The sequence below is a fragment of the Triturus cristatus genome, chromosome 7, assembly GCF_964204655.1.
Source record: "Triturus cristatus chromosome 7, aTriCri1.1, whole genome shotgun sequence".
NCBI lineage: Eukaryota > Metazoa > Chordata > Amphibia > Caudata > Salamandridae > Triturus > Triturus cristatus.
Window position 1 is genome coordinate 932,545,922 of NC_140590.1, and position 27,881 is coordinate 932,573,802.

Below are 27,881 nucleotides of genomic sequence, written 5' to 3' on the forward strand. Positions count from 1 at the left end.
GCGTTCTGTATGCGTTGTAGTCGTTCCTGGAGTTTGGCTGAGCTTCCCGCGAAGTGAGTTGCCGTAGTGCAGCCTGCTGCTGACGAGGGCCTGGGTGACCATCCTTCTAGTTCCAGTGGGGATCAATCTGTATATCTTGCAGAGCATGCGGAGGGTGTTGAAGCAGGAGGAGACGGCGTTTACTTGCTGGGTCATTGACCACGCCGAGTCAAGCATGACTCCCAGGTTGTGTGCGTGGTCAGTGGGCGTCGGTGCAGCTCTCAGTGCGGCCGGCCACCATGAGTCGTCCCAGGCGGAGGGGGTGGATCCGATGAGGAGGACCTCCGTCTTGTCCGAGTTCTGTCTCAGGCGGCTGTTCATCATCTAAAATCGGCGATGGCCTTCATTCCTTCGTGGAGGTTGGGTTTGGCAGTGAGGGGGGGGGGGGGGGCCTTGGTGAGGAAGAGGATCAGCTGGGTGTCGTCAGCGTATGTTGAGGTCGTGTGATCGGACGATGTTGGCAAGCGGTGCCATGTGGATGTTGAAGAGCATCGGGCTCAGGGACGATCCTTGGGGTACGCCGCAGATGATCTTGGTGTCTTTACAACAGAAAAGGGGGGTGGGGGGGAGGAGGGGAGACTGGGTTCTGCAGGTGAGGAAGGAGGTGTTCCAGTCCACGGCTTTGTCGCGGATCCCTGCATTGTGGAGGCGTGTGCGAAGGGTGTGGTGGCAGACGGTGTTGAAGGCGGCCAAAAGGTCCAGGAGGATGAGGGCCGCGGTTTCTCCGTTGTCCAGCATGGCCCTGATGTAGTCGGTGGCGGCGATGAGGGCTGTTTCGGTGCTGTGGTTGCTGCGGAATCCGGATTGGGATGGGTCCAGGATGTTCTCTTCAAGGAAGGAGGTCAGTTGCTTGTTGACAATCTTCGATTGGGGTCCGCCTTGGGTTTCTTGAGTAAGGCGTTGATCTCGGCGTGCTTCCAGCTCTCCGGGAAGGTGGTGGTCTGGAAGGAGCTGTTGATGACCTTGCGGAGCTGGGGTGCGATGGTGGAGTTTGCTTTGTTGAAGATGTGGTGCAGGCAGGGGTCATATGGTGAGCCGGAGTGGATGGTGTTCATGATTTTGATGGTGTCGTCATTGTTTACGTGGTTCCAGGAAGACAGGAGGTTGATGTGGCTGGGGGATGGTGAGTCTGAGGTGTTTGTCGGGGGCCTGGTTGCTGAAGCTGTCACGGATGTCTGCGATCTTGCGGTGGAAGAAGGTGGCTAGGGAGTCGTAGAGGTCTTTTGATGGCGGGATGTCGTTGGGGTTGGAGAGTTCCTTCATGATGTTAAAGAGCTCTTTGCTGTTGTGTGCGTCGTTGTCAATGCGTTCTTTGAAGGAGGACCTTTTGGCTGTTCGGATGAGTTGGTGGTGTCTGCGGACGGCACTCTTGTAGGCTGCATTGTTGTCCGATGTCTGTTTGTGGTGCCACTTCGAGGCTACGGCAGGCCTGCTTAGATGCCTGGAGGTCGGCGGTGAACCAGATGGCTTTTCTGTCGGTGCGTCTGTTCGAGGGATTCTTGACCTGGGCGAGAGTGTTGGCGAGAGTGTTGGCGCAGGTTTAGTGTGCTGAGAAGTTTGATACCAAACTTCCCAGATTTCAGTAAAGCCATTATGGTGCTGTGGAGTTCGCAATGACAAACTCCCAGACCATACACTCTTTACGGCTTTACTGCACTTACAATGTCTAAGAATGGACTTAGACACTGTAGGGGTACAGAGCTCATGCACCTGTACCCTCACCAGTGGTATAGTGCACCCAGATAGAGGGCTGGTTTACCTATGCCATAGGCAGTGGATTGTATGCATGGCACACAGCGATGTGTGCCATTTTGTTCTGCACTGCACCACATGCCGCCTGCAAGGGCAGTGTGTGTGTTCCAGTACAGGGCCTCCAAGGGTGGCACAATATGTGCTGCAGTTCTTATAGGCCTTCAATGGTCACAGGGCCCTTGGTACCCATCGTACCTTTCACAAGGGACTTGCAAGAGGCCAGAGAGAGAGCAATTGGGGTTGCAACAGTACAGTTTTAGAGAAAGAGCAAAGGCCCCAGGTACCTGGTTGGCAGGCACCCTGAGAACACTTAGTCGAAGAGCATCAACTTCAGGCAAAACGTGGGGGGTAACCATGCAAAAAGGGGCACTTTCCTACACACTACAACTCCCAAAGTGCACAAAACATCAAAAACCACTCCATCAGGACCTGCAACCCAGGCAGATAAAAAAAAAAAATCTTAGTGCATCATCAGCGAACAACAGTGCTGGTACTTTAAAAGCTCCTATTTTTTGGTGCATCCTTTCCAGGGATAGATTGGTATTTCACTGCATCATCTATATATAGTGAAAAGAGAGTTGGGGCCAGGACACTTTCCTTCAGAGCTTCTTTCTTTATTCTGGTGCGCCTGATCGCTTCACTCTTATTGCCCCATCCCATCAATGGTGTAGTTGGCCTCATGTAACCTTATTGACAAAGTGTTATCAGGGACACTTGCAATGCCCAGGAAGCTCCAAAGCTTATAGTGGGAAATTCAGTCAAAGCTGACCTAGGACCATCAAATGCCACATGAAGGTAGCCCTTCACCAGAGGCACAGTTTTATAATATATTGCCCACAATCACAAAATCTGATCTATTTGTGCGGATGGAACCCTGTTTGCAAATCGGATAGTATTCGGTTTTCATTAGAACATCCTAAGTTTCCCCAGTATTTAACAGAAGAAACACTTCTGCAAGCCATCAATTAGACTAATCGGTTTGTATTACTGAGGATCCTAGGGGCTGCCCTTCTTATGGGCTGGTACAATCTCAGCATCGCACCAGGATTTTGGTAACTCTGCTCCCTCCTGACTACTACTGATTACCTTGTTAAGATATGGAGCCCCAAGCATGGGGTTCAGAGGCATACAGATCTTCCAGTATTCGACCCGGAAGCCTCCCACAAACTATCCGATTGATGGCATTGTAGCACTCTTCTAGTGTAATCACTGATGGATTTAGTGTCTCGGGTCACATGTGGGCTGTGCCTGCTATCCCATTATGCACCTTGTCTAATTCAAAATATAAAGCCTTCAAAGTGCTTGACCCAGACCTGCGGCTGACTATGGACATCAACCTTAGTAGTAAAGTAGCAGTTTCCATGAGCTATTATGAGCCGGAATGCTTTATAGCCCCATTCCAGCTGCTGCGGACCGATCATGCCAGACTTCCTTCTCCCATTTGGACCCAGCTTCATGGGCCTTCAGCATATCTGCAACCTTCATGCCTTACACCACCCCCTCCCATTCCAGTTTGTTCGAGTGCATCTGCAAATTTGTTATAGAATTGTGACTTTAGGTGTAGTGGACCTTTGACCCAGTACCATTTTATTGCCCGACTGTTGTCCGAAAGACTCCTCTCACTATAATATGCAGTGATTGAGTTGATGGAATAGGATAGCAAATAGCCTCTCATCATGAGGTGGAGGGCATCATAGTCACAGTTGTTCCTCTAAAAGACCCTTCTATATCTCAAATGTGGTCAGAGTTGGAGATCTAACATAATGCAACGTAGTCTGCTTGATTGATTTAGCCTCTTGAAAGTACATGCACCAGCTAAATCTGATGAGTAATGGCCATTGCATGCTCCATGTCCTAGGTTTGTCATTCTCGATAATTGAGTTAAAATGGCAAACCATCTCTTTACTGGTGAGAAGTTTTAGGATTTCTTACAACTTCAGACAGAAATGGGACATAATACTGCTACATGAACTAGAAGAAAGAATGGGCCCTAATGTTAGAACACCCTCGCCGAGTCTCCCGTAATTGCCAGTTAAAAACGATACAACTATTCATATTAAACAAAGCATATCTTGCCCCGACGGCAATACGGAAGATGTTCCCAAATGTGTCCTCGGTTTGCCCGAGATGTCAGACACAGGATACTGATTTTATTCATAGGTTATGGTCCTGCCCAGTACTGAGGGGGTTCTGGTCAGACATTACCCAGAGTCTAGTAGTACGGACAGAACACACACCATGGGACACGATTGAGGCCTGTCTCCTGGGGCTGTTCCCCCTTCCCAAGAAGGCGAAGTCATTACGTCGTTTTGCAGGATTGGCTCTGATGCTTGCCAAAGACTGGTTACAAGCGCTGAAAACCCCGCATGGCGCCGTGTGAAGGCAAATGGCGTGAGGATGTCATCAGATGGGCGGTTGCAGAGAGGGAGTCATTACAGCGTGAGGAATATAGAGGACTATGAAAGCGTCCAATATCCTTAGAATGGGGGCACCTGATAGAACTTTTTAAAGCAGGCACAGGGGTGAGTTAGAAGACTCGCAGAATACAGTGTTGGAAAGCGGTACAGACATCTGATTACTGTCTGTAAATTGACTGTGTTCCTTTCTCCTCCCTTTCCCCTTCCCTTCTTCCCCCCTCTACCTCTCTCCACTTTGTTCTCCCCCCCTCTTCCACTGTGCCCCCCCCTCTTCCCTTTCCCCAGCAGTTTCAGACCTGACAGTCATCCGATACGAAGCATCTGGTAGGGTGTATTGTCTATGTAGCTGCAACAGTTGTTACTGTTTTTTTGGGGTGGGTTTCATTGGGTGTGGGTTAATGGGTACTGCTATTTTAGACCATATTCGTAATTCTACACTATATACACCTATAAAGTATGCACATTTATATCTTTATAATGCTTTCACACTTAATATTTAGTGGATCATAGTTATATATAATGAAAACACAGAATATATGTGACTAATACTATCTTGTTATAGGAAAATGTAAACAAAATGTCTAATCATGATTATGTATGCATGTATACCATCCGCAGCACTCAAAAATGTGTTAAAAAAGAAAAAGTTTTAGGATTTCTTTTTTATTCCATAAGGCTATCAAACAGCAAAAGCAGTCCCTAGATCAGGACTAAAAATAAATCACTGTTGATTCTCTACCAAAGTTATGAAAAGGAATATGCTACTTACCAGTATGCATCTGTTCTTGGCATGTAGAGCTGCAGAGTCACACACTGAGGATAAGATCGCCATCTGGTGTTGGGCTCGGATGATTGCAGGTTGTTGTTGTCTTCGGAGAAGCCTTTGGTCACGAGGTTGGTGACTCCTCCCCTGGACAACAGTGCGCATGGGCATCCACTCCATCGGCAGATTGTTTTTCGCCATGTTGGGAAAAGATGGAGTATATAGAAAAGAAAGAAAGGATGTCCATGTGTAATGTCTAAGTAAGACGGATGCTGGAACAGATACAGGTCCCGGGGAGGCGGGCGGGCGTGTGTGACTCTGCAGCTCTACATGCCAAGAACAGATGCATACTGGTAAGTAGCATATTCCGTTCGAGGCATATGAGCTGCAGATCACACACTGAGGATAGATTATACAGCAGTGCTCCCCTTAGCGGTGGTCGCCTGTATCCGTTGCAGCAGTTTGAAATAAAGTTTTTAGGACAGCCTGGCCCACGGAGGCCTGTTGTTTGGCCTGCACGTCAACACAATAGTGTTTAGTGAAGGTATGCGTGGTAGACCATGTGGCTGCCTTGCAAATGTCTTCTAAGGGAATATTGCCTAAGAAGGCCATAGAAGCCCCTATTTTACGCGTGGAGTGCGCCCTAGGGGGAACTGTGAGTGTACGTTTAGCCTTGAGGTAGCATATTTGGATGCATTTAACTATCCACCTGGCTATTCCTGATTTGGAGATCGGGTTGCCTTTGTGTGGTGGCGCGAAAGCAACAAAGAGTTGTTTTGTCTTTCGAAAAGGTTTTGTTCTGTCGATGTAATAAAGCAAGGCTCTTTTAACATCTAAGGTATGTAGGGCCCTTTCAGCTACCGAGTCTGGATTTGGGAAAAAGACCGGTAGTTCTACTGATTGGTTAAGGTGGAAAGGGGAAATCACTTTTGGAAGAAATTTAGGGTTTGTCCTAAGAACCACTTTGTTACGGTGTAGTTGTAAGAAAGGTTCTTCAAGTGTAAGGGCTTGTATTTCACTTACTCTGCGCAGGGAAGTGATTGCGATAAGGAAGGCTACCTTCCATGTTAGGAATTGCAATTCACATTTGTGCATAGGTTCAAATGGGGGGCCCATGAGTCTTGTTAGAACCACATTGAGATTCCACACTGGGGCAGGTGGCAATCTTGGGGGAAGAATCCTTTTGAGACCTTCCATAAACGCTTTGATGGCTGGTACCTTAAAAAGGGACAGGTGTTGCCTATTTTGCAAGTAGGCTGCCAAGGCTGCTAGGTGTAATCGTATAGAGGAATACGCTAGGTTGCATCTTTGCAAGTGTAGTAAATAGCAAATGATGTTTTGGATGGAAGCATCCAATGGATGTATGTCATTATTAGCGCAGTAGATGGCAAATCGTTTCCATTTAGCGGCATAACACGCTCTAGTAGTAGGTCGTCTGGCTTCTTTTATGATATTCATACAGTCTGGAGGGAGATTGAGGTAACCGAACTCTAGGACCTCAGGAGCCAGATCGCTAGGTTCAGTGTTTGAGGATCTGGGTGTCTGATTTCTCCATGGTTCTGGGTTAATAGATCCGGGGAGAGGCGTAGCTTTTGATGTGGAACTAAAGATAGTTCCAGAAGTGTGGTGAACCACGGTTGACGTGCCCAAGTGGGAGCCACTAGTATTAGTGTTAGTGACTGTTGTTTCAGTTTGCGTACCACAAATGGAACTAGTGGGAGAGGCGGAAAGGCGTACGCAAATCTGCCTGACCAGTTCATCCATAGGGCATTGCCCTTCGACTGTGGGTGTGGAAACCTGGCGGCGAAGGTTGGGCATTTTGTGTTTTCGGCGGTGGCGAACAGGTCTATGTCTGGTTGTCCCCACTTTTGGAAGAAGGGGAGTAGAACTTTGGGGTGTAGTTCCCATTCGTGGATCTGTTGTGTGTGGCGACTTAGGAGGTCGGCCACTTGATTGTGGATCCCTGGGAGATGTTCTGCTAACAGGTAGATGTTTTGGGGAATTGCCCATCTCCAGATTTGCTGTGCCAGTGGGGACAGTTGGAGAGAGTGTGTCCCTCCCTGTTTCTGTATATAATACATTGTCGTCATGTTGTCTGTGCGTATGAGGACAGTTTTGTTCTTTAGGTGAATTTGAAAGGATTTTAGTGCTAGGAACACTGCTAAGAGTTCCAGGTGGTTGATGTGGAGCAGTTTTTGTTGGCTGGTCCATCTGCCCTGAGTGGTATGGTGGAGGAGGTGGGCTCCCCACCCCGTGAGAGATGCGTCTGTAGTTAGCACAACTTGTGGAAGAGGCTCTAAGAACGGTCTCCCTTTGGACAGGTTGATGGTGTTCCACCATTTCAGTGATCGAAGTGAGCGACTGTCCACCAACACCAGATCGGTAAGTTGTCCGTGAGCTTGGTTCCACTGTTGTGCTAAGCATTCTTGTAAGGGACGCATTTGAAGTCGTGCGTGTGGGACTATGGAGATGCACGACGCCATCATGCCTAGGAGCTGCATGAACACTCTTGCTGGAAGAGATGGATGAGTTTGAAATTGAGAGATGAGATTTTGTATACTGGCTATCCTGGCTGTGCTGGGATAGGCAATGGCTTTGGATGTATCTATGGTTGCTCCTAGATACTGATGTAAGTGGGAAGGTTGTAGGTGGGATTTGGGGTAGTTGATAGTGAATCCCAAATCGTGGAGAGTTTGAATCGTGCGATGAGTGTGGAGAACGCATTTTTGGTATGTATTGGCTTTTATGAGCCAATCGTCCAGATAGGGGAAGACATGGATCTGTTGTCTTCTGAGATGCGCTGCCACGACTGCTAGGCACTTGGTGAACACTCTGGGTGCTGTTGTTACTCCGAATGGGAGAACTGTAAATTGATAGTGTTGCCCATCTACCACAAATCGTAGATATTTTCTGTGAGCGGGATGCATAGGGATGTGAAAGTATGCGTCCTTGAGGTCCAATGTGGCGAGGAAGTCTCCCTGTTGTAAAAGTGGGAGGACTTGTTGGAGAGTGGTCATGTGAAAATGATCCGAATGTATATACTGGTTTAGTAGTCTGAGATCCAGTATGGGCCTTAGTGTTTTGTCCTTTTTGGGAATGAGGAAGTATAGAGAATATACCCCTTTTCCCTGATGTTGAAGGGGAACTGGTTCTATCGCATGTTTTTGTAACAGGGATTGAACTTCTTGTTTGAGGAGAGAGAGATGATGCGAGGACATTGGACGTTGTTTGGGCGGTATGTTTGGGGGGGATTGTATGAGTTCGAGGCAGTAGCCAGACTGGATAATTTGTCTTACCCACCTGTCTGTGGTGATGGAAGTCCAGACAGGCAGGAATTGTTGGAGTCGTCCCCCGACCGGAGTGGAATGGTCTGGGGGGAGTGGTGGCAAGTCACTGTTTGGTGGCTGGTGAGGTGCGGGTGTTGTTGTTATTGCCCCGTCCTCGACCTTTGTTATTGTTTCCCCTATAACCTCCCCGGAAGTAACCTCTGTTAGGGGATGTTTGTCCAGAATTTTTAAAGGTGGACGTGGTCTCAGTTGATGTGTTTTTGGAGCCTCCTCTATAAAAGGAGCGACGAAAGGAACCCCGGTTCTGGTGAGACTGCAGTGCTCCCATAGACTTGGCAGTTTCATTATCCTTTTTCATTTTTTCTAATGCAGTATCCACTGCAGGGCCAAATAGCTGCTCTTGGTTGAAAGGTTGAGCTAGAATTGCGGTTTGAACCTCCGGTTTAAAACCGGAAATACGGAGCCAGGCATGTCGTCTGAGTAAGACGCCAGTATTGACCGCTCTAGAAGCAGTGTCTGCTGCATCTAAGGCGCATTTAATGGAGGCATTAGATATTAATTTGCCTTCTTGGATGAGGTCAGAGGCCTGGGACTTAAAAGGTTCAGGCAGATGCTGCATAAGGTCCTCAAGTTGGTCATAATGCGCTCTATCATACCTGGCTAACAGGGCCTGGGTATTCGCAATACGCCAATGGTTAGCCGCCTGCGCGGCGACCCGTTTGCCCGAGGCTTCTAAAAGCTTAGACTCCTTGTCTGGGGGAGGCGTTTCTCCAGTTGTCTGTGAGTTAGCGCGCTTCCTGGCATTTGATACGACTAGGGAGTCTAAAGGGAGCTGGGCCTTAATGTATGCAGGGTCTTGCGGGGCTGGTCGGTACTTTTTTTCGATGCGTGGGTTGAGCACCCTAGCTCGAACAGGGTCCTTAAAGACTTCAGTAGCATGCTTTATAACCCCTTTGATCATGGGCAGTATGTGGACAGTCTTTTGTGACTGCTCAAAGGTATCAAGGAGGAAGTCCTCTTCAATGGCGTCTGTGTGCATTGTAACGCCGTGGAATGTTGCTGCCCTATTTATAAGTTGGCCGTACCCTAGGTGGTCATCAGGAGGGGAGGGCTTGGAAGGGTAGGTAGTGGGGTCAGGCATGTCAGGTATAGGATAAGACCAGTCATCCATGGGTGCTGGGTCTGGGAACGTAAAAGGGTCGTTTGGGTCAGCAGGATCATCAAATAAATCAGGGTCCGCCCCTCCCCCTAAGTCATCATTATCATCCTGTGGAGGAGGTGAATGATAGGGAGATGGTAAAGGTAAAGGTAAAGGTAAAGGAGAAGCAGGAGGAGGAGGGGGGGATGGGTTAGGAGGTAAAACAGGAGAGGAAGGACGAAGTGGTGAAGTAGCACAGTCCTTTTTCCGTATGGGAGCTGGGGGAGGTGTAGTGTCCAGCTTCCGCTTTTTATATGGGATGGCAGTCACATGTCCCGTTTTAGGATTGATGTAGATCCGCTTCTGAGTAGGATCTGGTCGAAAAAGATCATCTGGCTCCGAAGGTGGTGTCTGTGACGTCCGCTTCGGGTCTTTATGAGCTTGTTTCGGCGGGGACGCAGTTTTCGGCTCCGATGATTTTTTCGGTGTCGACTGATTTTTCGGCGCCGACTGATTTTTCGGCGCCGACTGATTTTTCGGCGCCGACTGATTTTTCGGCGCCGACTGATTTTTCGGCGCCGACTGATTTTTCGGCGCCGACTGATTTTTCGGTGCCGACTGATTTTTCGGTGCCGACTGATTTTTCGGTGCCGACTGATTTTTCGGTGCCGACTGATTTTTCGGTGCCGACTGATTTTTCGGTGCCGACTGATTTTTCGGTGCCGACTGATTTTTCGGTGCCGACTGATTTTTCGGTGCCGACTGATTTTTCGGTGCCGACTGATTTTTCGGTGCCGACTGATTTTTCGGTGCCGACTGATTTTTCGGTGCCGACTGATTTTTCGGTGCCGACTGAGGTTTCGGTGCCGACTGAGGTTTCGGTGCCGACTGAGGTTTCGGTGCCGATGGACTTTCAGGCATCGATGTTGAAGAACGTTTCGGTGCCGGTGGAGACTTCGGTGCCGAGGAACGTTTCTGTGCCGAAGGAGATTTCGGTCTTGGAGCCTGTTTCGGTGCCAACAATGGGTGTTTGGGTGCCGAGGGTGTTAAAGGCACAATTAGGTGAGGTTTGCTCGAGCCACCCACAGGCTTAGATGTCTTCGGAGCCGGGCCCGAGGGCGGGGCTTCTGAAGAGGATTTCCGGTCGCGACTGGGCCCAACTGGCGGAGTCTTGACCACTGCTTTTTTGGATGGGGCAGGGGCAGGGGGGGTGGTACTCACACGCTGCCCTGGAGTGATGAGGTCATCGGAATCGTCGGCTTCGGACACGATCTCGAGATCTTCGGTGTCGTCTTCGGGAACATCTTGAGCAAAGATGTCCTCCGGTTCTGGAGCTGGTTTGGCCATAATATGGCGTCGAGCTCTTCGGTCCCGGAGGGTCTTCTTCGAACGGAAAGCGGAACAAGCTGGACAGGTGGACTCGTTGTGTTCCGGCGACAGGCAGAGGTTGCAAACCTCGTGGTGGTCACTGTGGGGGAACTTCGCTCCACACTGGGGGCATTTTTTGAAGGGTGTCCTGTCCATCAGCCGCTTCCGGAACCGGTCCGAGTTGATGTCGACGTCGATGGAATACAGATCAAAGAGTTAAATCGATTGCTGGAAGTTTTCTGCTGGAGCGGAAAAAAGTTCATCCGAACCCAATGGCGGAAAAAAACAATCTGCCGATGGAGTGGATGCCCATGCGCACTGTTGTCCAGGGGAGGAGTCACCAACCTCGTGACCAAAGGCTTCTCCGAAGACAACAACAACCTGCAATCATCCGAGCCCAACACCAGATGGCGATCTTATCCTCAGTGTGTGATCTGCAGCTCATATGCCTCGAACACGCTTTTGTACTGTAGCACCTCTACTCCCTTGAAGGCTTGAGAGGATGGACATGTCTCACAAGGAAACACAGCCCAAATTATGGAATACCCGATTGCCAAAAGAAACGTGTGCCAGAAAAAAGTTCAACCATTAAGTATGGCAATGGACAAACAACAACTGTTTTAGGGCTATTTGTTGACGTCTCTGTGAATGAAGCAATCCTTTGAAAGGGGTAGAGAGAAGATGTGAAGTGCGTAGGGGAGAAAGCCTGGCCTCCATGGAGAAACTCACCGGGTTAACTTGCAATATCAATAAAATATCTATTCACTGGGCTCTTCATTGCAAATTACAACTGACCAAAAAGATAATTAATAGCTGTTAGCGATAAGTCATGCACTGAAGGGTCTGGAGTAGCAAATCAATTCTGCAAAACACATCTGCAGCACCACTCTTCAGAATGTACCCCGGAAGAAATTGGTATGAGAGAATGTAGTTATCTGATGTTACTTAAGTTACAATTTTGTACAGAAATAGATATGCTCATAGGATTGTCACCTTTACTGTAAGTAATTTTTATAGGAGTCTGTCTAAACTTACACCAACTTTATAAGGACGATTAACAGTTATCCTATATGAACTTAAATTCTTCTATACATACAGTACATTTTGACTAACTGTAGTATGCTTCATACCTGAGGACACAGTGCTTCAAGTTGACTTGCTGACATGCGAACAAGTTTCACACCTTCTTCATTGTTCGAGATTGAACAGGCCAAATTTGCAACCTTTTGTGGGAATCAAAAAAAAACCCAACAGTTATGGTTCTTCAGGCACTATGCTTTCAGTTGATGGGATGTATCGATTTTATGATAGAGTTAGCTACTATGATGAAAGGAATATATAAGGGGAGGGAAGGAGTTGTGGCAGACTGGATGTGGGAAATGATGGGCAGATTAAGAATTCATAATAAAATGTACATATATCAACGATAACAGGTAAAGAAGCTAACAATACACAGGTGGAGCAGGTGTGCGAGCGAATAGCTGGCTTTCAAAGAAAGAAGACAGGTAAAATACATTACTGCGCTAAAACATTTCACAATCTATCTGCCAAACAGGTTTGGAAAAAAAACTGTTTATTAAATAAAAACTATACAACAAAAAACTTATAATTTTCAAACTAAAAACACTCACAAAGTTTACATCTTCCAACTTAACTTATGTCCTGAACTCTGCAACTGCCCATGTACATCCCCCGACTTGCAATAGTATGGATAAGTAAAGGTATGAATGCATGTGCATCAGATGCACTTTTATTCCGAAAGAAATTGTGCTGTACCATGTTATCAAACTTTGTAACATGGTCTGAAATTATAGTCCTGAAGCCTTAATTGATTGTTAACAAAATACACCTTTAGTGCTCTTCTTACCTCAATTAGTTTATTGGCATGTTCACGGAAGACCTGAGCATATTCCTTAACTTCCTTCTCATTCCCATTCTTGGCAGCTTCAATTAATACTAGAAGAGGAACGTTTGTTTCCAAGAATGAATCCGAAACATGGTCCATAACAGCTTTACGCAGCTAATAAATACAAAATAAAAAAAACATTTTATTCCCATTTGCTACATGTACCAATACTTTTTTCCTTTTTCCATTACTTTTACAAAATCTATTGTTACTTACATCCTTTTCTCCAATTCTAATGTTTCTTTTAGAGAAGCATTAGAGAAAAATACTGCAAAACATCTAGATTTTTATGAACGGTTTACTATGATACAGTGGGAACCTAAGTTGTGACTCTAGATTAAGCTGGGAAAGGAGTTTGTAGTTCATTGCAAACATCCAACAAAGGCATGAGCCAGAATTCCCCCTTGTGTGGGCGTCAGAGTCGGTTAAGTATTTGGGAATCTGGGTCCACCGTGATCCAGACAGTTCACCGGGAGAATTATGGCACTGCTGCCACGTTGTTGGAGAAGCAAATAGACAGGTGGGTTTGTCTTCCACTTTCTCTGGAGGATCGTAGTGCTCTTATTAAGATGATGGTGGTGTTGCCTAAATTTTTTTATCTTTTTAATAACATACAGATCCCTCTGTCCCACCATGTTTTTTTTTTTTTTTAATTTTTTTTTTTTATACAGAGTGCTCCCTGCTTCTTCGCCTAGTCTGCGGTGGAAAGCAGGCTAGGGTGGGCTGGCGGACTCTCACCCTGGACTATAAAGATGGGGGATTTAGTAGCCCGGACATCTATTTGCAATACCCGTGCGCACATGCGCGCATTTTTGTTTTGCGTCTCATGATTTTATTCCGCATGTGGCAGTGGAACACTGGGACGCACATCCCATCCCGTTGAGCTCCATGCTAACGCATAGGCGTCGCCTCACACCCCATGGTGAAATCAACACTATCAACTCAACGATCATAGCCTGGCAGGCACTGGCTCGCGTGGCTGGGAAGTTGCCGTTATACTCTCCACTGCTTCCTATTGCTTACCATGCGGACAGTTCAGTGACCCAGGAGGTGGGAGCCATGCGTACACTGAAACAGGCGGGCATTGATAAAATGCAGGACCTATACCGCAATCGCTCTTTTTGGACACCCACCTACGTTGAATATATTCAGCATAAAACCCTTCTGTTTACTTTTTCACTTCACAGACTAAAAAAAAGCATCACAGGCCCACTTCCAAACGTTCATTGCGGAACCCCCGACGTCCCTGGCGTTGCACACTCTCCTTACCAGCCCCACCCGACACAAGCTTGTAACTAAATTGTACCGAGCTGCCAGGGAGGATAGGGCCCTCTCCGATAATAAGAGCCTGGACAAATGGAACCAATACTTGGACCCACCACTGTCCCGGGAGGAATGGGAACACTGCTGTAATCTGACTGGCGCCCTCACCTCTAATGGGAATTTGCGTATTATACATTTCAAATACCTTCATCAGGTTTACCACACACCCCACAGGCTTTTTAAATACGGTCTCAGAGAAACGGACACATGTACATGGTGTGGTGCCTCGGGGCGGATTTTTGGCACCTGGCCTGGGCCTGTGAGAGAATATTGGACTGAGGTGGTTGCTAAATTGTCCAAAATCATTGGGGTTGCACGGAGTTGTTCACCGCAAGTGTGTCTATTGGGACTACTCCCTTTCCTGAAAGGTGCTGGGGGTAAGCGGGCAAGAGTGGTGCTACTTATTGCCAAGCAGAGAGTGGCGATGGTGTGGAATAGCAAGCGGTGTCCTACAGTTGAATTATGGCTCAGGAATTGGACGTACTGCAGGGAGAATTTAGTACTATATGCGGAGGAGCTGCCGGCAGCCTCCCGGCTGAATGATATTTGGGAGCCTCTATTGATCTACCTACGCACGATTATACAGTCCGATACCCCTGAAACTGTGACTATAAATAACGCTCAGTATCAAAGTATGCGATATGATATTTGCTATTGTACTGCTAGAACTGGAGTCTACCCTCTGTGTGTGTAAATTATGGCCACAAGTTGTTTGATTGTAATGTCTTTTTTCTTTCACATTGTCATGCTTTATCAATGCCTCACCTGTGCACTGTATGAGATTATATGAAAGTCAATAAAAAAAAAAACATATCCAACAAAGGCCACAGATCAAATTTTCAAGTTTTAATCATGTACTGAAAATATTGCTCCGTGTTTACCAAACATTAATGATCACCATTGCCCAGATTCCTTTTTACTTACTTGTCGACGCAAATCTCTAGTCTTTTTTGTCATTTTGTCAATGGCAGAATTGAGGGCATCACTTCTTTCTTTTCTTCCAGCCTGTCAAGAAATATAAATGTTTAAATAAAGAAATGTAACAATGGTTTTGGAAGGATGAGGCAAAATAATATTGATGGGCAGCATGTGTGCATGTGTCAACAAGTCTGTAAGTGGAAGTAGGGAAATAAGTGTTTTTAATCAGCAGAGTGAAAACATACACGGAAGAACATGGCTCAAACTGCACATAATGGTAACAATGCATATAAAACTCAACTATAAAAGGTTTTGCTGCCTTATTCAAAAGTGTAAAGGAAGCTCAATCCCCAAGGTGGATGCTGAAGTACATCCCCAGCATAATTTTACACCACTTCAGTAAAGATAAAGGGTTTACTGATAATCTTCAATTAAAATTCTACCTTTAACAGGTTTGGAGAACGACCAGGTACTGTAGTATCACAGGCCCCAAAGCTTGAGTACATGCCTAAATTTCCAGAAAATCAATGATGGCTTCAGTCATGCCACAGGTAATTTTGGCAACATCTCAAATCACAATATGTAACAGCAGGCAAACCAAGAGAGTTTAACATTAGACCTTCCATAACAGTAAGCAAGAAGGGCAATGATCCTATTGGTAAATGTGAAAGCTTCCTTGGGGGCTATGGAGAGTTAAGGGGCTAGCTGGCTAAACCTGCACTTTTATCTTTATTTTTCACTAGTATTCCTGAGACAGAATAATGGAGCACTCCAGATTGGATAGCCAAGATAAAGCCCGCATTAACCACAAGTGTTCCAAATTTACGAATATCCATATTGAACTACCAAAACATCCACACAGTGACCAACACTGCTGCCTTCATGACCATTTTGCATTGCCCACCTGAAATTCACCTGGTAACCCAACTACCCCCCTCCTATTTGAGGTATTTGACACAAAGTTTGACTTTCAGTGCAGTTTGTCTGTCCATGAATACTCCTTTTTAACCATAGTTTAGCATGCCTTCGTAAACATAGGTCAGCAGCTAGAACCATGCAAGCCTGATGTACGAATTCCAGAGTCCTGTTTGAATTCTGGCTTTACAATTGGCAATGGCATTTTAGGAGATTTCACCAACTTGCTGTGTAGCAATTACTGTCCAGCACAGGACAATCTCGGTAAGCAGCAGTGACAATATCACTGATGGAGCACAAACTCTACCAGGAAATGTGCACCAATATCTTTGGAAATGAATGAAGAAATGGGCAAGTGTAGTTGAGAGACACTGGTAACAAGTTATTATGCTACAACAGAGAAAATGTAGATTGAATGCGGTAGTCATGGATTCAGAGACCTCCATAACTTCGAAGGCAGAATAGCCTCTGCATAACCTCTATTAAAGAGGCATGTGTGGCTCAAGGGAAATTTGTAGGCTTGGTGTGCTGAGCCAATGGAAATTCATGAGGGACTATTGTCAGGCACCTCTATGAATGACCAATTGGCAGACTCTGACCTCAGAGGGGAGTTCAGCAAGTCCAAAGGTAAAGGGTGCATGGCAGTGAAGAGGATTATGTGATGTTGTCCATGGTAGGCACGAGTAGGAAAGACTCCAATTTCCTAGAGAGAGAGATGGCATGATTGGAGATGAAAGAAGTTGCAAAAAGCTTTCAAGTTACAAAAAAACAAAGCAAAAGAAGAACATTTGTAATACTTACATTGCCCATGTACTCTGATAAGAGATCCTGCAAGGCCTGTCGAACTGAATTACATTCAGCAACTATACGCTCACGACGGTCATCACGTGTACACGATGAATCAGCCATTAGGGCTGCTCCACTAATAATGCTTTCCAAACGCTCTTCAAGGGAAGGCCTGAAACGATCCTCTTTGAAGGTGACATGATCCACGATAATTTGCTTCTGATAAAGAAAAGATAAATATCATTTGTATCTAATGTCAACATAGTCTAATCAAAATACTGTTCAGGTTACTTCCAAAATACAGTTTTTTTCCCCATTATCTCTTCCCTCATTACTCCCATCTGAGTATCCATGAAAACTTCAATTGTTATGTCTGTTTTTTGATTCCACAAAGTAGTACGTTACTTTCGCACATGGTGGATGGCTTCCTTTTATCATTATGTCGTCCACTTAATAGACCCTTTCTTTTCAGAATTTTATTGATGGTACTTTCATAGAGCACCATTAAGCTTAGTTTCCTCATGTAGAAATTTAAGGTGAGGTTGTCAGGCAGCTAAACAGCCCCACCAGGCGTGCCTGCATCCTGCAGGACGGGATATAAAACAGGACAATCCCATAGCCCAATTAAGATATGGGTAAATAAGTTATATAAGCAACAACAAAAAAACTCAGGGTCATCGATTATAGAATTCATCAAGACAATGTACTGTGCATTTCCTACTAAAATTATTTTGGAAGTCCATTTGAAGGAAATTTGGGACAATACATGTTTTGAAGCAGAGTAAATTCTAGGAACAAACAAACTAAATAAGATAGTCGTGATCAGACTATATAATGCAATTTTTTTTTAAACTGCTGTAATCCAAGTCTAGATTTTTGTGCTTCGTACTCTTGGTAAATGCACACAATCAATAAAAAAATGGTTGCATAAACAATAAGTGGGTTCAAAGTATGTTGAGTACAGAAAATAACAGGTAGTAGTTAAGGTTGAAAAGAAGTTAAAATATCCAATAAAATGAGACCCTCTTATAAACCATCACAATGTGCAACACCCGATGTCTGTTTGACCAAGCTGACGTTACAATCCTTAGATCTATACTGTGTAAAGAGTCCAGGGATTCCCTTACTAGTGATTATGGCTTGCTATGCAATCCCAGAGTGCTCTGTTAGGGGGTAGCGTGGTCGAGCAGTCTTAGGCTTACCACAGAGGGGTGTAAGAAATTTGCAAATGCACACAATGATTAATGCAAGACAACACGATTCACACCAATTTATAAAAAAAGTAAGTATCTTTATATATGTTAAGGCATCAGAGAAAAATCGTTCAGGTAAGTACTTTATTTAAACAAATTCTTTTCACTTTAAGTGAACAGTGCAATTTCTGAGTTCTGCAATGTTATCCTATGGAAGGAAGAACAAGGTCCGAAAACACGTACAGTACAACACCTTAGAAGACCAATTTCCAGGAGTTTAGGAGCGAGCTGGGCAAGGTCCAAGGCAGCACCAACAGAACACCACCGGAGGGTGGTCGGTGCCAGCTGCAGAACAGTGTCTGGAGGCCAATGTATTTCAAAAGAGATCGGTCACTGCGGAAAGAGGCTGCAGGCTCTGGCCAGGCGGCCAGTCAGGCTGAACCAGCAAGTAGTGGCTGCTTCAGGTGTCTGGTTTTGGCAGTTACGGAGACCTCCGCGTCTTCTTTTTGGAGTTTGTTGAACAGGTCCGCTGTTCACAGGAAGTCTCTTATCTTTTTCAAAGGCAGGCAGTCCTCCCAAGTTTCTGGAGTGACAGCTGCAGAATGAATCGACTTAGTTGCAGTTTTCGATGAGGGCTGCAGACAGGCCAACTGGGATGGGGCCAGGTCGAGTGCTCTCTTCAGTCTTCGCAGCTTTTGGGGCTTTTCAGAGTCCGGTCTCCTAGGTCATCAAGATATGGTGCCAGGGTCTGCCATAAATACTGAATTTAGGGGTGTTAGGGGAGTGTAGGGTAGTAAACAATGGGCTGCTGACCCTTGTGTCTACTATGCCCTGTATATGACCACTTCCTGTGGGAAGTGGACATAATCCCGTTTAGAATTCCTAGGTATGCCATAACCAAGATAGCTACTTCTGAAAAATTGTGCGCACCACGCAGTTAGCCGGCCCTAAGGGTGGCAGTCTGAGGGTGGCACGCCTACCAGAGTAATTTTCCCACCTGTCCAGGTGCCAAGTGTCCTCTACTGTGAGGGGAGTCAGATTGGCATTCCAAAGGAGACGGCTCCTTAGAGGCCCTGCAGATTAACCTTCTTGGGCTGGCGAGCTTCAGAGGGAGGGGGTGTTACACCCTCTTCCCAGACAGGCTTTTGTTCCTGACCTCCAGAGAGGAAAAGGCTCTCACCCTAGGAGGTCAGAAACCTGTTTCAAGGGGCAGGCTATTAGAATCCAAATCAGCAGGCAGACTAGAGGCTGGTAGGCTTTAAAGGGGCACCTCTGAGGTAGTGTTAAGCATTTGTTGTACACACTCAGGCAAGAAATGACATCACACACTCAAAGGCCGACTCCAGACCAATTGTTGGTATAAAAAGTTGTTATTTTTATTGCTAGAGCATATATTGTCTTAGTAGCAGGTAATACTTTCAATACAAGAATACTTTAAGTTCAGTGTGTCCTGGTTTGTAGGAGCCTACAAGTTACTTTTCAGAAGAGAAAATGGGCTGTACACCCTTTATAATACTTGAAATTACTTTAGAATACTTTTCTGTTTGAAGACACGAAGTTACTTTTGTTGCAGTATAAGACAGAGTCAACACTTAGAACATTACTATTATTATTATTTTTTTATTTTTTTTTTTAAACACCATGCAATTCTATAGAGGAAAAAGCAGTGTTAAGTTTGCCGGTAAGCAAGTGGTTTCAGTAACTTACTTCTGGGGGCGGTAGAACCAAGTGTAGGAAGCTGGCTCTGTATATATTATACCAAAGTGAGGTTTAGTGTGCACAGAGTCCAGTAGAACCCCAAAGGTAGGCAGAGGTAAACTTGGATAGCGCCTTACTCTCTATTTGTGGTAGTGTGGGTGGGTAGTAAGGCCTTATCAGAGGGTAGTGTTAAGCATTTGTTGAACACACTCAATCAGCATATGATGTCACACACTCAAAGACTGAATTCAGACCAATTTTGTAAGTATACAAGTTATTTTATTTCTGGAACCAAGCCGAGCCAGGCACAGGTAAGTGAAATAAATGCTTTGCAAAATCTTAAGCAATCTTTACAAGTGAATGCAAATTCAAATGCAGTTGTTTGAAATACCGGTAAGTCAGTCAAAGTATTGTAATTACTGTACAAATTACTTTTTCTACTCAGTGTGATATACCTAGATCTCACACTGGGACATTTCCTAGAGAAAAAAGAAAGTAAAATCAGTTTTGCACAATAGGTATTTTTCAGGGTTCCATATAAATCAACTCCATACACATCAACTCCACACAACATTTTTCCGAGAAAAACAGTCAATGGATTCCTATGGAGAGAAATTAAGTTATCGGTTAACAGGTAAGTACTCTGTCTTTGGGATTGACTTTCTGGGTTGGAATAAGGGTTCCCCCAGGGTCAAGGATGCACTCTCGTTACACCCTCAGCGGCACTAGGGCGATCCGGTGCAGAGTGCTGAGGCCCTATGTTACCCAAAGGGGGATAGGGGGCCTCCGGTTGGTGGCTGCTTACGAGCAGTGGGATGTGGGAGTAATGCTCCTGGTGTTAGGCTCAGGACAAAGGGGATCCGAGTTAGCACCCAAAGTGCACCCGCAGCGGCACAGGGGTGGCTGGGTGCAGGGTGCTGTTTTGGCGTCGGGTGCCTGTTGATTTCATAAGGGATTCTCTGGTTTCAACATAGACTGCAGGCTCGGGGATGAAGATCTTATGGAGGTGAGCACCAGTTGGAGAGGTAAGTTGGGATGCCTGGGAATGCTGGGACACCGTAGGTTGGGCAACCCAAGACGTGAGGCTTCAGGTGCAGGGGTGTCTTTAGGCATCAGGGTTTCCCTTACCAGCGTTAAGTCTCCTGAAAGAGGCTGCAAGCTTCACTGTGAGATTCGAGGCAGGTCAGAGAGCACCAGATCTCTGGTCCAGATCCTCTGGTGTTGGGCCACTCAAACTCGGGCCAGGGGCGACGGGTGCAGACTCGCAGATTTTGCCGCAGCCAGAGTCTGTGGGTGAACAAATACGGTGTTCACGGAAGACAAGGTCTTATCTGTGGAAGGCATGGCAGGTCCTCTGGGTTGCTGGCTGCAGGACACACTGGAGTTTTGCTTCTGCAGGTTCGAGGTGGGGACAGGCCAGTAGGGCTGGGGACCAAGTCAGTGGACATCTTAGCTTCAGCACAGCTGTTCGGTCCTTCTTGGTCGCTTCCTGCCCGAGGAGACAAGGTTCGGGTGGCCCATAAATACTAAATTTAGGGGTGTTACAGGTAGGTAAAGGTTGGGACCAATGGGTCCCTTCCGTGGGGCGAGTACACCCCCTATTCTGCCACCCTCCAGTGGGAGAGGGGCATATGTCTCATTCTGGTTAGTTGGGTCCCCTATCTGGAAGATGGCAGGGACTGAGTTATGCTTCACCTCACCTCCCCCACCTGAGGGTTGGGGCTGGCAAAGGTGGGCACACCTCCCTTCCTCACTTTGTTTTCCTGCAAATTCTCCCGCCCGTAGTAGGGGTCAGAACCGGTGGGGGACTGTTGCTGGAAGTAACAAAGTGCCTGGGGAAGCTCACAAAGGCGGCAAGCCTTTCAAGCTTCCCCTTCATGGACCCAGCCCATCCTAGGGGAGGAGGCTTGGCACCTCGTCCCAAGATGTGCATTGTTTCAGACCACCGAGAGCAGCAGGATCTCGACCCAGGGGCTAAGAAACATGTCTGGTGGTGGCAGCTAGTGAGCAGCCACTCAGCCTGGACACTAGTGTTAAGTCGTTTTTCAGGGGGCATCTATAAGATGCCCTCTGTGTGCATTTTTCATTAAATGCCACACTGGGGTCTCGCTGTCAATGGCGTGAGACGTATGTCAAAGGAGCTCCGGCCGGCTGCCACACTTTTGAGCCATTATCACGGAGCTGGGGCTCAATCTGCGCCACTTTTCGGGGCGCACTGGTTGCAGGAAGTGAGGAGCCTTTATCGACAAACCGACGACAGCGGGGGCTCGCTGGTGGCGGTGGGACCGTGGCCTAGCACCGGCCTACGAGCGCCGCAGCCATCTTGTGGCCTCTGGATCTGAGTCCCGCCTGCGACCCCGGCGGCGATCCCCTGGGCCCCCTTGGACTCCCCTGGTGCCGCGCCCCATCGACGGAGGTGTCGGACCACACCGGAGACTGCCTTTAGCGGCCGGCGGCGTCTCCTGACCTGGCCGGGGGCTCATCTGTTGCGCTAGTTGCCCGCCATTTGGAGGAAGGGCGCGGGTCCGGTGGCGGCCGGGAACGTCTGGAGAAGGCCACCGCCGAGGCGGGCCCCTGAGGACAGGACCTGACGGCGGTGAGTGGCGCTGCAGTGTGGCTGGCAGCGGGCTGGGGCGGAGGGGGGGCCCTGGCCTGACCCTGCTGTGAGGCGCATTGGACTTGGCGCGCTGGGCCCTGCTGCAGGTGGAGGGGTGGTGCTGGCACGTTGCCCCTGAATGTGGACCACCGCAGTGACCACGCGCCCTGCCTACACTACCCCATTCTGTGCACTAGGCCTCACTATGGACTTGCTGCTGAGGGGGTCTTGCCCGCGCCCCTATAGGCCTGCACCAGCCCACCGGACACTCTGCCATACTGCTGGGGCCTGCGGGGGGACTGGCTTGGCATAGACGTGCTTGGCATAGACGTGCTCGTCCTTTCGACCGGACCGACCCAGACACTGCCTGGACCTTTGCGGATTAGTGAGACGGGGGCACTGCACCAACTCTCCTGCACCGCTTTTACCCCTGCGGGCCTAGGTCCCTGTACTCTCCTCTGGCGGCCCCCGACCACTGCAACGACCCGGGACAGGGCATACAGCGCCCGGGGGTGCGTGGACTGCTTGCCCCCCCCATAGCGACCTGGTCCTTGGCCTACCTGCTTGCGATCCGCCCCCCCCTTGCAACACTCCGGCACGGGCACCGCCAGTGGCCATCCCTGATTGCGCGGTCTTGAGGTGGGGGGGTGGTGCACCCACTGAGACCTGTGATTTGCAGATGCCGCGGATGGTCTCTTGCTACCCGTGGGGACTAGAAGCCTGTTGCACAGCCACAGCACAAGAATGACACGCATTAACAGAGGCAAAGACGTTTCAGGGTCAAGCTCCAAGGACAACTCCCTGGCGGCAATGTGGGCTCGTCTGCCCCCGCTAAGGGGCCCGCAGGCTGGAGGGGTGGGGGGGAGGCTTTTATGGCTTCCTTCATGTCAGAGCTGAAGTCTGAGATTGGCTTCCTGCGTACTGAAGTGCAATCCTGTGTTTGGGAACTCAGGAAAGAAGTCACAGACCTCAGCGAGCGCGTAGATGGGCTGGAAAAGATGGTTGATGCCTGTACAGAAGACCAGGAGCAGCTTTGGCAGCGCTTAGCCGTCCTGGAATACCAACACATAGAATTGCAACAGAAGCAGGAGGACCTGGAAAATCGAAGCCGCCGGAACATTCTCCACATCCAGGGGGTTCCTCTCGGAAGGGAAGGACATAATGACCTATGTGGCGCAGTTGCTACACAAGGTGTGGGGAGATGAAGCCTCCCCGCCAGCTTTGGATCGGGCTCACCGAGTCTCCGGGGCAGGTCGGGCCTCCTGCTGGACATTTTAACCAGGGTCCACTTTTTCACAGAAAAGAAAGCTATCCTTCGGTCAGCGCGAGCCAAGCCGGATCTCACGTACGAGGGGCACAAGATCCAGATATTTCAGGACCTGGCCCCTGTGAGAAAGTGCCATCTTTCTTGCATGGTATGCCCCCACTTTTTGCTGGATGTTCTTTGACAGAGTGTGCCCTGGACTCCTGCCAATCAGGTGCCCAGGGCCTATGTTCCTTCCCTAAAAACCTAAAACCCAAATTTGCAAACCCTGGCAACATGTCAGCCCCTGGTAGATGGTACCCTAGGTACCCAGGGCCTTGTGACCAGGGAAGGTCTCCAAGGGCTGCAGCACTCATTGTGCCACCCTTAGAGCGAGCACACACACGAACACGCGAGCACACACACACACACACACACACACACACGCGAGCACACACACACGCACACACACACACGCGAGCACACACACACACGCACACACACACGAGCACACACGCACACACACACACACACACGAGCACACACGCACACACACACGAGCACACACACACACACACACGCACACACACACACACGCGCACACACACACACACGCGAGCACACACACACACACGCGAGCACACACGCGAGCACACACACACACACGCGAGCACACACACACACACGCGAGCACACACACACACGCGAGCACACACACACACACACGCGAGCACACACACACACACGCGAGCACACACACACACGCGAGCACACACACGAGCACACACACACACACACACACGCGAGCACACACACACACGCGAGCACACACACACACACACACGCGAGCACACACACACACACACGCGAGCACACACACACACGAGCACACACACACGCAAGCACACACACACACACGCACACACACACGCAAGCACACACACACACGCGAGCACACACACACGCGAGCACACACACACGCGAGCACACACACACGCGAGCACACACACACACACAAGCGCGCACACACACACAAGCGCGCACACACACACAAGCGCGCACACACACACAAGCGCACACACACACACGCGCACACACACACACACGCGAGCGCACACACACGCGAGCGCACACACACAAGCACACACACACACACGAGCACACACACACACACGAGCACACACACGAGCACACACACACACACACACGCAAGCACACACACACGCAAGCACACACACACACGCAAGCACACACACACACGCAAGCACACACACACGCACACACACACACACACACGCGCAAGCACACACACACACACGCAAGCACACACACACACACACGCAAGCACACACACACACACACACACACACACACACACACACACGGGATTTAATGTACCAAGCACGACAGAGGGCATCTTCGAGATGCCCCCTGAAACCCAACCTACAATCCACGTCTGGTCTGAGAGGCTGCCTAGGCTGCCACACAGCAGACCTGTTGCAGGACCCCCTGGGTAGAAGAGCCCCTGCTCTCCTGTGCCTGCAACTACGCACATCCTGGGCGAGGTGCTAAATCTCCTCCCCCAGGATGGACAGGGGGAGGCTTCAAAGGCATGCCGCCTCTGAGCTTCCCCAGGCCACTTGCAACCCCCACTCTGGCGGGAAGCCTGGCCGGAAACCCTAAATAAGGACAGGGGATGTGCCAGCCTGCCAACCCCACCCCCCAGGTGGGGGAGGCGAGGTGAAGCACATCTCCGGGCCCTCACCATCTTGAAGATGGGAGGCCCTACCCAATCAGGATTAGGCTACTGCCCCCCTCCCACAGGAGAGTGGCAGAATAGGGGTGTACCCACCCCAGGACAGGGACCCATTGTTCCCTGCCCTTTACCTACTTGTAACGCCCCTAAATCTAGTATTCAGGGGCACCCTGAACCTGCCTTCCCCAGATTCCGAAATACAAAGAGAAAGAAGACCTGCCCTGTATCTGCTAAGAAGAGGAAGACACCAACTGCTTTGGCCCCAGCCCTACCGGCCTGTCGACCCTCGAACCTGCTCCTGCTACAACCCGGCATCTCTTGTGGCCAGCAACCTCACAAACCCCGGAGGACCTGGCTACCTTTTGGCTCTAAGCACCTGGGACTCCCATGAGTAGAGGCTCTACTCAAAATCAACTTCTAATCCCTGGAATCAGCCCAGAACCGCGAACCCTTCACACTTTGCACCTGCCAAGCCTGGCCTGTGCCGGAGTGAACAAAGACCACGAGGACAACCCTCCGGCGACTTGGACCCCGAGTCCGGCACCCAAGGACTTCTCTCGACGCTCCAGACGATGCTTGCAGCCTCAGAACCAGGTACCCACCCCCCAACCACGATCAGCAGAGGTGAAGATTTCCCAACACCAAAAGGCACCCCTGCACCCGGCGCCCTGCGGCCCCCTGTGCCTAACTCCTGGGAACCTACCAATCCTCGAATTACCCAACTTACCTCTTGAAGTGGTGGTGGCACCTGAAGAATCTTCATCCCCGAGCTTGCAGCCTTTTTCCAAACCGGAGCTTTCCCATTGAAATCAATTGAGCTACATCCCCATTTGCCCTGAGCAAGTAACCAGGAGCCCAGCTCCCAAAGCCGCGTGGCCTGCTAGTCAGCAGCCACCAACCAAGGCCTCCCTGCCTCCCATAGGATAACATTCGGCATAACTCTCTCTGCACCCAGCTCCCCCTGTGCCGCTGAGGGTGTAACTACTGTACCTACCGGGCCTTGGGAGACCCCCAAGTCTGTGCCCAGAACCTTAACTTTGCCAGTCGAGTACTTACCTGAAAGCCGATAACTCAATTTTCTCCATAGGGTAACATTGACTGGTTTCTTCTGAAATTTCTTGTTAGTGTGGAGTTTTCAAAACTTAAAATATTAACCAAAAATCAGACGAATAACGAAAAAGAAAATACTCACTGCTATTAGGTGAGCTCCCAGTGCTGGATCTTGGTGCCCAGCACTGACCCTGAAAAATATTCACAACCGTACTTACCAGTAACCCAATATTCTTCCATAGGAAATCATTTATTGTTTTTCTGTGTGTCGATTTTTGCAAACTTCAAATACTCCTTAAAAATCGTATGGGTGGCCCCACTGGTAGATGTTCATGCTCCGCAACTTGTCCGTCACCGGTTTAAAGTCACGGCGGCGGCGCAGGGTAGTGGGAGCTGTGAGAAAGTGGCTATATATATATATATATATATATATATATATATATATATATATATATATATATATATATATATATATATATATATATAATGTTCCCAAATAGGTACAGGGTGTTGAGAGCCCAGTCCCCAGAGGTTTGGCAGAGGCTAAAGTTAGATATAACCATACTCTCTTAAGGGGTAGCTTGGTCGAGCAGTAAGGCAGTATCAGAGGACAGTGTAAAGCATTTGTTGCACACAGCCAGCAAATGGTCTCACACACTCAATAAGTGAACTCTAGGCCAATGGTTTATATATCAAAAATATATGCTTGTTTTATTTTAGAACCAACAATAGGTATTAAAATATACTTTCTCAGAATGAGATGCTTTATATAAATACTTTTGCAATATGCAATGGACTTTTGTAGAAAGTTACAAGTGGTTGCAATAGGCAACACAATTTTACACACAATAATGCATTGAGCTCAATGGAAGTTTCAAGTTATTTGCAACAGATTACTTTTAGGATTACTTTTGGAATTCCAGGACTGGATCCTAGATTCAGTCCTCGGTCAGTACTTGGAATCAAGTGAGAAAAGTCGACTTAATTACTGTGATGATTTTTAGACGATATTTTGCTATTTTAAAAGTTGACACTTAGAAGAAATTTCACAGAAAACACTCAATGATTCCCTATGGAAGAACATGGAAGTTGCAGGTATAGTATGTCCTTGTTACTTTTGTAATCCAGTACTGGGTCCCTAGCATAGTACTGGGACTTTTATCCAAAACAGGTAAGTAATTATATTTTTACAATTTATACGATTTTTAAGGAATATTTAAAGTTTGCAAAAATCGACACTTAGAAGAAATTTCACAGAAAAAACAGTCAATGATTTCCTATGGGAGAAAATTGGGTTACTGGTAAGTACAGTTGTAAGTATTTTTCAGTGCTGGGCACCAAGATCCAGCACTGGGAGCTCACCCAAGAGCAGGTGAGTATTTTCGTTACTCGGCTGATATTTTGTGAATATTTTAAGTTTTGAAAAGTCCACACTTAGAAGAAATTTAAGGAAAAACCAGTCAATGTTACCCTATGGAGAAAGGAATATGCTACTTACCAGTATGCATCTGTTCTTGGCATGTAGAGCTGCAGATCTATACACTGTGCATAGATGGCCATCTGGTGTTGGGCCCGGATGTTTGCAGTTAGTTTTTCTTCTTGGACAGTGTTTGGAAGTCACGAGTTCGGTGACTCCTCCATCGGTCCGTACTGCGCATGGGCTTCGGCTCCATCCTCCGATTGTTTTTCGCCAGCAGGGAAAAGATGGAGCGTAGTGATAATAGTAAAGAAAC

At 48.0% G+C, this 27,881-nt stretch overlaps 1 protein-coding gene across 1 annotated transcript in view; it reads right to left on the bottom strand.

The window, feature by feature from the left end:
* Positions 1-27,881, bottom strand: part of CTNNA1 (catenin alpha 1) — a 282,300-nt gene that overhangs the window by 121,349 nt on the left and 133,070 nt on the right. Inside the window, exons 7-10 of the mRNA XM_085617884.1 lie at positions 16,628-16,831; positions 14,918-14,998; positions 12,632-12,784; positions 11,895-11,987 (exon numbers count right to left, since the gene is read on the bottom strand). Of these exons, the coding sequence (XP_085474010.1) occupies positions 11,895-11,987; positions 12,632-12,784; positions 14,918-14,998; positions 16,628-16,831 (531 nt within the window). The remainder of the gene's footprint in view (positions 1-11,894; positions 11,988-12,631; positions 12,785-14,917; positions 14,999-16,627; positions 16,832-27,881) is intronic.